General features: G+C 38.3%; 1 protein-coding gene across 1 annotated transcript in view; it reads right to left on the bottom strand.

The window, feature by feature from the left end:
• Positions 1–366: 366 nt before the first annotated feature.
• Positions 367–13,442, bottom strand: part of LOC105504502 (chromosome unknown open reading frame, human C16orf52) — an 82,092-nt gene continuing 69,016 nt past the window's right edge. Inside the window, exons 2-3 of the mRNA XM_011931965.1 lie at positions 5,711–5,923; positions 367–551 (exon numbers count right to left, since the gene is read on the bottom strand). Of these exons, the coding sequence (XP_011787355.1) occupies positions 367–551; positions 5,711–5,923 (398 nt within the window). The remainder of the gene's footprint in view (positions 552–5,710; positions 5,924–13,442) is intronic.

The following is a 13,442-nucleotide window of genomic DNA, read 5'->3' as shown; positions in this document are numbered from 1 at the left end:
GAATCATTAGACATTAAAAATGGAACAATAGAGTCACAAAGGGCAACATGCTTTTCGGTATAAAGCATTCTCCTTCTCTAGGTTGCTATCACAGTGCAGACCTGACTGCCTGAATATGCTCAGGAGATTTAGTCAATATTGTCTGTATTTGGTTATGGAAAAGGCTCTCCTTTTTTTTTTTTTTTTTAAATCCAAAGTGCATAGTGAGAACAAATCAAAGTTTTTGTTTTTTTTTTCCTTCTCAGCATCAGTTTCATCTGAGCATGTTCCCATGAGAGAGCTGCTCAGATGCCTCGCCTTTGTCCTCTCCACCCTCCAAAAATAATAAAATAAAAAATAATAAGAGTCAAGCAATTTAGACATTCATCAGCCTGGTAAACAAACTTTGCCAGCAAATAGAAGTCCTACTATTGTAAAGAAAATTGATAAGACAAAAAGTACATATGATGACCCAACTACTGTGTTGTTGGGTAATTTATAAGGTTGACCTCCGACTTCATTGATGTAAAATCCTATTGGAAATATTAGGGCAGCCATACAGAAAAGGATCACTGTAAAACAAACCAAAACACAACATTAGTAACATGGTTTGGTGATCTGAAAAAACAATGAAAATTTGGCACAAAGGAAGCTTATAAGAAGGGTTGGCCAAACCTGTTAAAACATGGGCCACTTGTTAAAAATTTGTATATATTACAGGTCACATAGTATCCCTGAAGCCTAACAATACAGTAAAAGCTAGGTTAGCCTTTTATGTAAGTTTTAGGACCATTTTGAATATCAGGATTAAGAAAGTCCTTCTCCAAACCTAACAAATCCTCACAAATATGATTCCTAGCCATTTACAATAGTAATTAAGGGCACTAGCTAGAGTCAAATAGGCGCTCAATTCCAGCTCCACTGCCTACTAGCGGTGTAATCTTAAGCCTCTGGTTCCCTTCTGAAAATGGGGGAAATACTAGAAGGCTAAATAAAGTAATGTCTAGTCCCTGACACAGTGCCAGGTAATAGTAAGTGCTGAATGAGTGCTGCATACCATTATCACCATAGTTACTATTTTGACAATTCTCTGTTCCTCTCCGTGTTAGGCAGAAGGAATTGGAGAAAAGGTATATATAAATAAGCACCACTTATCTTACTCTGATTTAAAATCAGCTAGTAGAGGCCGGGCATGGTGGTTCATAACTGTAATCCCAGCACTTTGGGAGGCCGAGGCGGGCGGATCACCTGAGGTCATGAGTTTGAGACCAGCCTGGCCAACATGGTGAAACTCCATCTCTACTAATAATACAAAAATTAGGCATAGAGGTGCAGGCCTGTAATCCCAGCTATTCAGGAGGCTGAGGCAGGAGAATCATTTGAACTCGGGTGGTAGAGGTTGCAGTGAGCCGAGACTGTGCAACTGCACTCCAGCCTGGGTGACAGAGTAAGACTATGTTTCAATACAAAAATAAATAAATAAAAATAAAATAAAACCAGCTAGTAGAAAGAACCTCAGATCTCTGGGATGATTAGCAAATTGTCAGAGTGGTTATCTCTTATCATGGATAATATTGCAAAAAACAAAGAAGGTAGGTAATCTTCTTTGAGTTTTGCATGTAAACACAAAGGAGTATATTATTTGTTAAAATGTTTTAAAAAGGATATCAGAAAACCCAGTATCCGGGTAAAAGTGATTCCACAGTCCAGTGTTTGAGCAAATGGCCTGCTCCCCTGTGCTACCAAAGAAATGGTCTTCTTAGTGAACACAAACTATTTACAGATAGACTAGCTTTTCAAAGAAAATATTTTTGCTTTTTGAAAGTGTATTGCTCAAATGTTCATTGTCCTTCAACTTTTTCTGGCAGAAATACTTCTTCAGTGTAATGTGAGGACAGATTACTAGTCACTGTACATGAAGAGTTGAAGCTTTCATTATTAACTGAATGAGTTTTCACCTCCAGGTGAAAACTATCCCCCAGAAATACTAACAGAGCCCTGGATAAACATTTCAGCTGACACTCGTCTCTACATTTTTTTTGTGTGTTAACCAATCAACAAAACTTTCTGAGTTTTAAAAAAAGTCAATTAGGAACCCTTTCCAGAAGGAGTAACCCCAGCAATACAATGAAAAATAGTATTTGCTTAAGTAATACATCAGCTTAAGAAACAACAGCACTCTCACTTGCACCATTTAGGTAGATTATTTTATGTTATACAGACATATAACATATACAGACATAAAGCTTATTTTGGGCAAATGACCACATCAAATAATATTGTATAAGCAAACTTGAATTTTTTTAGATGCCTACTATAGAACAAATGAAAAATTCAGGCATTACATTTTAAAGCTTTTAGCCTTTTGGTTGCATAGTCAGCAACAAATAACTATTAGTGCTGCCAATGTCCACTTGTCAGTGTGGTCTGTCACCAATTTCTAATGGTTCTACGGCTTAATATGGTCTGGTGAGTGAAATGAAACCAAAATTTAGATAACTATATGCAATCTAATTAGAAAAACAATAGGGCAAAATTATTGTTGTAAAACAATTTTTCTCTTAATGTTGACTAATCTCAAGAAACAAGTAGTTTAGAAAAGTACTTTAGGAATATGCAGATGTTAAATTTGTTCATTGTGTTAACATGCCAACTTTGTTCCTATCATTTCCTATTTTCTACCATAAAAAAGATCTATCCTTTATAATGGAGTAATCATTTTGCAACTATAGAATTTAACAGTTTCAATAGTTAAATATTTTCCAAATTTGTTAGAAAAGGCTTAATTACATTTTAAGGGAACAACGAAGTCCCTGTTTAACCTTAGTTTTAAACCAAAGGAAGCAGGCTCTCTATACTTCCTGCGAGCAGATTTAATGCAGGTGGATGAGTTTTTCTTTTAAGCTACTGTGAACTATTAAGTCACTTTAGATCTTAAAATATTATTAATGCTGATAATATCAACCTTTGAAGGTGGAGCTTTGGATCGTAAATAAGCTTGTAAAGACACAATTTTCATATCCTCCATGGCACAGATTTTTTGGCAGTGAGAGTCAGAAATCAGGTGCACTGTTAGATGAGGTTGGAAATTAGGGTGGCAAAGGAAAGAGCAAAGGCCAGACTTGAAGAACAGGATGACTCATCTTGGTTTCTCTTGCCCCCATAGGGAACCCCCATCATGTGGGGGCTCTTCTCTGAGACATATTTCTTCTCTGAGACGTATTTCTCCACTGTGCACGGCCATCAGAAGATATCAACCTCATGTTATTATGAAAACTATAGCTTAACTGGAATAGAAATACATACAATAAAGTACATTTTTCAGGGGTGGAGTGGAAACACTAGGGGACGCCCAATTCCTCTCAGAACTGCCACCCCAGCCACTGGTTCTGGTACCAAAAACAATGTATTTAAGGAAGCTAAAAGCAAGGCAGCTCTATGCTTGCTTAAATGAAATTAACTCAAAGATATATTAAGTTTAAAAACCAAGATACAGAATAGTAGAAAAAATTTTATATAAATACGTATGTATGAAACACACACTTATAGATATGTTTCTATGCATTGAATACCTCTAGTAGGAAACCCCAGAAACTGGTAAAAATGGTTGCCTCCAGGAAAGGGGTTAATGGGATGGCTGGGTGACAGGGCCAAATATGATTTCACATGGTTACCCTTTCACAGATTTTGATTTATGCATCATATGCACATATTATTTCAAAAAGTTAAATTATTTAAAAAATAAAGGAAAAAATACATTGCATTTGGGGGCAACTATACATACTTAAATATTCTCTGTTTAAGGGGAATGGAAAACAAAGATAATCCTAGTTCTTTCCCTTCACTGGGTCATAAGAATCTACAGCTCATGAGAGCATTTAACATTTCGACTCACACTACCTTGCTAAATCACATTTTAGGTTTTTGGTATTCAAGGCATATGCATTCCCAAATTTCAACTAAATCCAGAAACTAAATCCTTCTTTGATATTATTTTACTTCTTGAAGAGTGATTTCTATCTGGATTAGCGAATCTGTGAGTAAAAGATAAAGAAGCAGATTCTCTTTAAATTTCTCATCAATATCCTTAACTTTAGCGGCACTGTTTCTACGATTGCTTCTGGACCCTCTCTCCAGAAAAGAATTGTCACAGGAGGTCTGTTTGACAGGGAAAAGGTCACCAACTTGTTTCACTCTGCTTAACAAGGATGGAGAAACTTTTTTATACCAAAGGCAACTTGATCGAAATTTAAAAATTAAGGGCAATATAGATAAACAGAACCAGAAACAAACACATTCAAGAGTATAAATTTCAGAGAATACAGGAAGAAACAGAGGCTCATGAAGGAATATCACTCTCCTGCAGCCTTTAAGGATAAACTGAGTTTTAACATTAATAGGGATACATGGGATTATCCCTTACCCCAATTATACACGTTCTAAAAGAAAATATCAAGAGAAAGTCAGCTGTTATATTTATTTTTAAAAACGTATGCAAACCTGAGATTATTTTAAGGCACTGAATTAAAAGTCTCATTTGCATAGGTACTGTTCTCCTGTTTCTTTTTTTTTTTTTTTGAGGCGGAGTCTCACTCTGTCGCCCAGGCTGGAGTGCAGTGGGCGGATCTCAGCTCACTGCAAGCTCCGCCTCCCGGGTTCCCGCCATTCTCCTGCCTCAGCCTCCCGAGTAGCTGGGACTACAGGCACCCGCCACCTCGCCCGGCTAGTTTTTTGTATTTTTTAGTAGAGACGGGGTTTCACCGTGTTCGCCAGGATGGTCTCGATCTCCTGACCTCGTGATCCACCCGTCTCGGCCTCCCAAAGTGCTGGGATTACAGGCTTGAGCCACCGTGCCCGGCCTGTTCTCCTGTTTCTTTAGAGCAGGATGTCTAAACAGTGGCTCTACTGCTACTTGGGACCAGATAATTCTTTGTTGTGGGGGACTGTCCTATGTATTTGTAGGATGTTTAGCAGCCTCCCTGCCTCTACCCACCAGCATTCCCCTAGTTGTGACTATCAAAAATGTTTTCAGATATTGTTAAATATCCCCTGGGGTGCAAAACTGCTTTGGAGAGAAAGAAGCACAAAAGCAGAATTGCAAAAATGTCTTTTCTTTGTGCATTTTTGTTTCTTCTGTTTAACTTGAGATAAGTCTCTGATGTGTTGTGAAATTAAACCAGTTTTGCAAACTACAAGAGAACGTGTTATAAACTTATACCCTTGGGCAGAGCTAAATGGAGTAAGAAATGTTGATAAACAATTATTAAGTAACAAAATGTGTTGATTTTTCAATGGTTACAACATACAGCAGAAACTCAAGATCAGTATGAGAAAAATACTGCCACCTTCATCTAATTTATATTTTTATGTATTTGTTCTATATTTATCTTTATTTTTATAGATGATACCAGTAGCTTCAAGAAAAGGAAAAGACTCAGGCTACCAGTAACTCTGAGTCACAAACCTGGATTACTTATGTCACAATCTGAGCAAAAATAAAATTCATTAAAATAGCATTTCACACAAAGTGATTAAAGTTGTGGATGTCCTGGTCTTGCAGAAAGAGTTTTGAAGAAATGATGGGACTGCGTAGAGTCTATCTCACGGCCACACACAAGTGGTGCTCTTTGATGATTATGAAGTCCTTATTATTGATTCTTGATTATCTTCATAAAAACACCAGTGTGGGTGGGTGCCTTCTAGACAAATTTAGTAAGCACAGGTTACTTACTTCCAGTGAATGCTATCCATCGAGCATATTTTGTAGCTTCTCTTCGCCAGTGAGAAGCCACCAGCAAACCACATGTGACAGTCAATGAAATGATTCCCATGATGATAAAAAACAGTGTGGTGACCCACTCCGGGGGAAGCCGGGGAGGGATGCACGTCCGGTCTCGTCCATGGATTGTTTGACACTGTCGCACGAGGCCCACAGTGAGTGCTCCTGGGGAGATGCAAATGGTGGAAATACTTTAGTGGGTTTGGCCTGCCCAGGGAATATTCCTCACCACCACCCCTTTAGTTTTTAAATCTCATTTATCTCTTTGTGGGTCATTCAAGCACTTAAATCCCAAGTCCTACTCTTCAGTATTCTGCTGTAGTTCATAACGTAGTAATACTTAAACATACAAAGTGAACTTAAACAACAAATGACCTCAGAAAAGTCATAACAGGCAGTTCACTCAGGCATTCATTAAATAAATACTTTTCCGAGTAACTGTTTCAGGTATTTTTCTAGGCTCCAGGGAAGTAACAGCAGACAGGATGAGGTTCCTGCCCTCACTGAGCCTGCATGCTGGCAGAAAGGACTGGTATTTTTTGATTCCTACACCCAAGACTCATTGTATATTACTTCATTTTGGCTGAAAAGAAAATCACTTTTCAGGAAATTGAAGACAAACCTGCAATATGCCTAATTGTAATATAGATATAAAATTAAATAATAGATTAAATGTTAGAAGCAATATATTTATGAAAGGTATAAGGTCTAAGAATATTACGATATAAGTAGTTTTCCATTAAACTCAAGAAATTTTTGGAAAAACTAGTCCCAAAACTGTCCCAAACTTGGTATATTCACCAATTTTTGTAGAGTTTACCAGTGTTCACACTGCCAAACCATGGCTGGCATGCTTCACAAAAAATCACAAAGGCAAATTACGAAGGTAATTCTTAAAGTGTCTCTCCCCATTTATGTTTTTATAAAACATCAAGCATTATTTTTCCATAAACATGTTCTCATGTCAAACCCAAGGACCCTCCTCCAATCAAATTTAGGGTAATTTATAAAAACTTAGATTAGAAAGGTGACAGAGTAGTTATTTTATCTTCTTCCCCAATAAGAAGAATGTTTACAATGGTACTTTCTCAATAAAAACTACTTGTTTCCCCTTCCAAGAGCAACAGAAAATGGGAAAAGTTACCAAACATATAGGAACGGAAATTTCTGGAGCTATTAAAAATATAATAGATTTTTGCATTTTGGGGGAACTTTTTGGGTCTACATTCCTTTCTTTTATTTATAGAGATGGGGTCTATGTTGCCCAAGCTGGTCCACAACTCCTGGCCTCAAGCGATCCTCCCGCCTTGGCCTTCCAATGTGCTGAGATTACAGGTGTGAGCCACTGTGCCTGGCCTGCATTATTTTCTCAATATGAACACACACACAAAAAAGACATTGACCTCGAAATCATAGCACTTGCCATGAACAAATGGCTTCTGTGAAGGGAACTGGTGAAATTCCTAGTGGCATTTTGGGAAGCTGCCCTGGTGGGAAAAGACAGAGCACGGATGGACTTGTGTGTGCACGTGCATGTGTGGCTAGGTGGGTATGCTGGAAGGAGGGTACTTTTCTGTAACTTGAGTTTGGCCATTGATACATTTTTAGAAATAAAGCAACTTGTTGAAATAAAATGAAACAAGAAATCAGTTCTCTCAAAGTTGAGTTGGAGTCCTCCCTCAAATGCTAACTCGTAAGTAGGGAAGAAAATAAACAAGCTGTACTTTTTCTCCCAAGTCATCTAATAACTAGACCCATCTGCCCAGGTGCAAGCAACATTATAATTATGGGGTTGTCACAGGCAAGAGGAATGCAGACCAGACAGAAAGTATGCAAATCTTCACAAAAATGCCACACACTATGCTACACACCACCTTCTACTTGGAGCTGATTGACTTCATAGGCCAAAGAGAAGTAAATCAGTAAAAAAAAAAATTGTCACATTATTTATTGCTAACCTTTTAAGTTTCACAGTAATTGCTTGAAACCAGAAGAGAGGATTTGGTAGGGGTGAGTAGGCACCAGGGAATTGCATGACTGTTCTTAAACAAAAACACTAAAAAGTCTCCTTGAAAAAAAAAAAAAAAAACAAACAACAACAAAAACAAAAAAACTTGAGGGAGTGTCTTATAAGGCATTTTATTGTAATTTTGGAAATAAAGAAGGCATTTACAGCAGTGCTGAAGAACTCTTAACAGGAAACTACTCCTGATCATTCAGCAAAAGACCTCTAACAAATTATCCTCTTCTAGTCACTGTTCCATTTATAAAAGATGTCACTACTAGCAATGAAAGACCCTCTGACAAAATGCAATATTATGAATTCTTATATTAGCAACTTTCTTCTCCATGTAACATACAGTCTGTACAGTTATAAAGGTAACTACATACCTAGTGAACTTAGATTTACATTTGATTATATTTTGCTGGCAAATATTAAAAATTGTAGGTTCAGTACATCATAACTGAACTCTCTCTCCTTCTAAATACTTGAGTATCCTTATGTTGACTCTCTTACTCTCTCAGCGTTAGAAATGAAATTTAACTTAACCTCCTGTGCCTATAGATTGAGTGGAATTGCTTTTCTCCTCCTCCTCGCTCTAGCATACCACACCAAGTGACTACAAACAGAACAAGTATGAAAATTACAACACCTTCTATAAAACTGCAAATAATCTGACCATGGTTTAGCTTTAATAGCTATAGTCTTATATTTATAAAATTCCTTATCACAATAAATCAAAACCAAATAGCATCTCTATTCTAGAAGAAAAAAAGCTAATGCTAATCGACAGAGGCATACTGTATATCAGAAAATCAATACACAAATATTTTACTGCGTGTCTCTCGTGCTCAGCATAGTAGCAGTCAGATTCAACAACTAATATGCTCACACATTCAGTAAAAATAGACTTTCCTTAAATATACAAGGGTTAATGCAAACAGTGGTCAGTCAACATTGTTAAAGTTCATTTTCTTGAGTGAGACTCTAAGTCAACAACATTTATATCATAGTCATATATTTTCTGTAAGCTGACTGGGGGAATCTGCGAGGCTAACTGTGCTGTTACTATTAAATCTTATAAATTCAGGTACTGTTAGTATCCAAACTTTCACCAGGCCTTAAAATTTAATATTTTACCTCAAGGAATTACCTCCTTGAGCTTCAGACTCATCACCCACATTAACAGTCAACATCTTTTACTTCCTCTAAATTCCCTTAACATATTTAGTCTGTATCATACAACCATGCACTTACTTTAAGGTAGCTTCTTTTTATCCCCGAACAGGACATGAGCTTCTCAGAGGAGGGAACTGCACCCACCTTCCACTCCACTGGAAACCCCAAAATGGCAGCAGCAGTGGAATTCATAAGCATTAAGTGAATTTAAATGTATTAAAAACAAGCTAAATTTTTAAATCGCACTGCATTAAATAAGTTCTCTCCTATAGAGCTATCTTAGTATGGTTTCTACACACTTATTAAGTACAAGCTCAGTCATTCACGAATTTTTGTTTTATCCAACAGGTCTTCTTGCCTCTTGAAGGGGCCTGTAATTCCATTCCCCAAACAGCCAATTCATCTGTACCCTGCAGCTGTTTCCTAGGTAACTAACCCAGCCAAATAAAAGACTTGTTCACAATAGGAAAAAGGAAACGGAACTAGAAACTACAGCATCCCACATGCCTCTCAGCATCTCACCTGTGCAGCATAACACACAAAAGGAAAGTCATCCTGAGTCTTACTCCATTAAGTGGGGGAATCTTAAGAAGCTTCGACACTCATCATCTGTAAATCCAGACACTGTTAAAACGATTTAATACAGCCAGTCTGAGCATGTCTGTTGCCACAATGAGGATGCTTACAAGGCATGTCATCACTACATGTAAAAAGTGTCACAGAAAATCCGTAACACAGGGGTTGGAAGGCAGAAGGGCGCACACCCACCAGTCTGTCAGAGCATTGCTATCATGTGGAGTGCTTGCCAACGTGGCCAGAGAGGGTTTTCCCATAGAAGGTAGGATTTGAGCAAAAAAATAGCAAAGTTAACATTAGCTATTGTCTTCTTCCATCTCCCTGTTATGTTTTCCTCCTACTGACAATGCTCTCCTCCTCTCAAGGGGCTCTCCCTGTCAGCTCTAGGTACAGTGATCTGGAGTGCCCAATCCCTACCACAGATGTGGATCTCTTGCTCTACTTCCTCCTTGGGGAAATAAAATCTGTTCTTGGCAAGCTATTTCACTGGTTACACAGGCCAAAAAATACTCTATCACAAATGTCTTAATGATTGATAAAAGCTTAACACGCTGCCTTTCCCAAGAGCATTTGTATTTGAGCGAGGGGAAGTATCCCAATTGAACTGAAATTACAGTTTCATGTTTTAGCAATGGGCTGGCTGAAGAAATTTAGGAGAACTGGATGGCACGTGAAGATGGAAGGGGAACAGGAAGCGGGGAGACCCTGATGTAGGCAGCCCTGTGCACCTCCTTGGGTAAGTCAGACCTGGCAGCTTGCCCTCTGAATGAGTAGAAGAACAAAACAAAACAGCCTATGGGTAACTTAAAAACGTCACACAAACCAGCCGGACGCGGTGGCTCACGCCTGCAATCCCAGCACTTTCGGAGGCCGAAGCAGGCGGATCACGAGGTCAGGAGATTGAGACCATCCTGGCTAACACGATGAAACCCCGTCTCTACTAAAAATACAAAAAATTAGCCAGGCGTGGTGGTGGGCGCCTGTAGTCCCAGCTACTCGGGAGGCTGAGGCAAGAGAATGGGGTGAACCCGGGAGGCGGAGCTTGCGGTGAGCCAAGATCGCGCCACTGCACTGCAGCCTGGGCAACAGAGCGAGACTCTATCTCAAAAAAAAAAAAAGTCACACACCTAATTTTTTCCTCTGGAAACATAGCTAGCGGTGACGATTTTTATCTGCTATGATTTCTAAATTGTATTTTAGGATATAGGTGCTTATAAATAGCAAACTGGCCAAAAAAAGAGTGAACAGGTAAAATAAAGAACTTTAATGAGCCACACATGGACAGTGTCTGAAAACCTGAGTAGCATACTAGGCTGAGGCTGAGCCCTACTCTCCACTGGAGTAACAGCACCCCCTCCTGCGACTTTCACCTGTTCTTACCCTCCTGGGAGTTTATAGTCACTGATCCTTACACTTTCTCCCAGTCTCTCACTTTCCTCTTGCCTTCATGTCTTTTCCTACCTGGCCTACAGTCCTTGATCCATTATGTTACCACCTTTTATCTTTTCATTGCACCCACCTGGCAAAAATGATAGCCCTGACTCAATAGAAATTTCTTCCTTCTTGTACTAAGCTCCAGGCTGCGGAATGCTGATGGAGAAAATCGTATCAGAGCAGAGGGGTGCTGCTGTAAATTTCTAAATTTTAATCTCAGGGCCATCACCTCTGTCCAGAAACTAATTAGGTCTCACAAATTCCGTGCTTCACCGTTCTTTGCTGAGGCTGTTCCAAGACTCCTGCACTCTCCTTAAATATAAAAATCTACCGCCTCCTTCACATTCAGTAGGTATCAGTCTATTATTTCTCAGAAAAAAAATAGAGGCCATCAGGCAGCAAACCTTCAACTGTCCACCATCAAACTTACAACTATATCTGAATACATTCATTCTTTCATTCTCACAATCCTTTCTCCTTGTGTTTTGGATCCCATCCTCTCCTTCTGTGGGATCTTGCCCAACACATTATTTTCTCTTTTCATATGTATCCTCTTCTGGATCTCAAAAATGTTTTAATGTGTTTAAGTCTCCCCTACCGTAAAACAAAACTACCCCATATGCCAACACATCCTCCAGTAGCATCATGCTTTCTGTTTCTGTCTGTCTTTGTCTAACCTCCCTTGCCCCCAGCCATGGCCAGATTTCCTCTTCCTCTGCTGCCTCTACTTTCCAGAGTCTCATTCACTCTCCAATCTACTGAAGGTTGGCTTTTGCCCCAACTACCACTTTGATAGAGTGCTTGTGAAGCTCACTCACTCCATATCGCCAACTCGAATGGATGCTTGTCTTAACATTTAAAGTCCTGTACTTAACATTTTAGCAGCATTTGATACAGCTTCTTCAAACACATTTCCTTTGGTTTTGGTAACTCCCTCCATATCTACTGGGTTTCCTCCTGTCTCTTTAGTTTCTCCTTCTTTCATATACACTTTTTTCTTTTCCATTTGTTAAAATTTTGTGTTCTTTAGGGATCTTTCTTGGATCTGGTTCTTCTATAGTGACTCTCTGCCCTAAATCCAAACTGTTTAAAATGGGCTATAAAGGTCTGGATTACACTGCTTCTAGTCTTTCATTTAATTACTTTTCATATTTGATGTTCAAATTCTTAGATTAATTCTTAATTCATATATCTCCTTATATTATACATACCCCAGGCCCTCATATATGCTGTTCCCTTTGCCTACAATACTCTTCCAGACCTCTTTTCTTGGCTACTACCTGTGACTAGAAATTCTAGTTGCAGCTTAGAAGTTGCTCCTGGAATATCTTCCTTGACAAACTCTTACACTCCCATCCTGAGTTGAGTGCTTGTCCTTTGGGCTCCTATCAAAGTACTCTATCTCTTTACTGAAACTGAGGAGATCATGGGAACCCCTAAAGTTGTAGCCAGTCAGAAGCAGAGGTAGCCTGGGGACCCCCTGACCTTGTGGGTAGCATCTGCATTGGGGGCAGCATCTGAATGTGTGGAGAACTGAGTCCTTAATTTGTAAGGTCTGCACTAACCCCAGGTGATTAGTGTCAGAACTGAATTGTCCTATGGTGCACTCACTTGGGGTTGGAAGAGACTACATATCTTTACACAAAAACTTGTATATGAATGTTCATAGCAGTATTATTATTCATAATAGCCAAAAAGTGGAAGCAATACAAATGTCCATCAATTGATGAATAAAAAACAAAATAGAATATCCACACAATGAATAATTTTTCAGCAATGAGAAAAAAAAGAAGTACTGATACATGTTACAACATGGATAAACCTTGAAAACACAATGCTTTGTGAAAACAGCCAGACACAAAAGACCACATATTATATGATTCCATTTATGTGAAATATCCAGAATAGGCAAATCCAAAGAGGCAGAAAATTGACTAGTAGTTGCCAGACGATGGGGGGGAAAAGAAATTGGGAAGTACAGGGTTTCTTTTTCTTGGAATGTTACAAATATTCTGGAATTAGACATTGGTGATAGTTGCACAATACTGTAAGAAAAACCATATATGTGAATGTATGAAAAACCACTATGTTGTACATTTTATTTTTTAGGACATTTTAAGGACTTTATAAGTTGTACACTTTAAAATGGTGAATATTACCTCAAAAGAAATCCAACAATCGTTTAGTTAAATACCAACTTAAATTCAGTAGCATACTGAAACTGTACTCCAATATAGCTCCACTCTCCCCCTTGTCTTTAAACTATTATGCAAATTATATGTATACACTATAAGCCTATCAACAGTTTTATAATTATTGATTTAAAATAAAAAAGTTATAAGCAAAAATACATTTGTACTGACTTTTACATTTACCTATGTAATTACCTTTACCAATGCTCTTTATTTCTTTATGTGGATCCAAAATATTGACTAGTGTCCTTTTATTTCAGCCTGTGGACACACTTTAGTACTTTTTTTTTTTTTTTTTTTT

The sequence above is a fragment of the Colobus angolensis genome, unplaced genomic scaffold, assembly GCF_000951035.1.
Source record: "Colobus angolensis palliatus isolate OR3802 unplaced genomic scaffold, Cang.pa_1.0 Scaffold92, whole genome shotgun sequence".
Classification (NCBI taxonomy): domain Eukaryota; kingdom Metazoa; phylum Chordata; class Mammalia; order Primates; family Cercopithecidae; genus Colobus; species Colobus angolensis.
The sequence above is the reverse complement of the archived record's forward strand: the minus strand, read 5'-3'. Positions and strand labels throughout refer to the sequence as shown.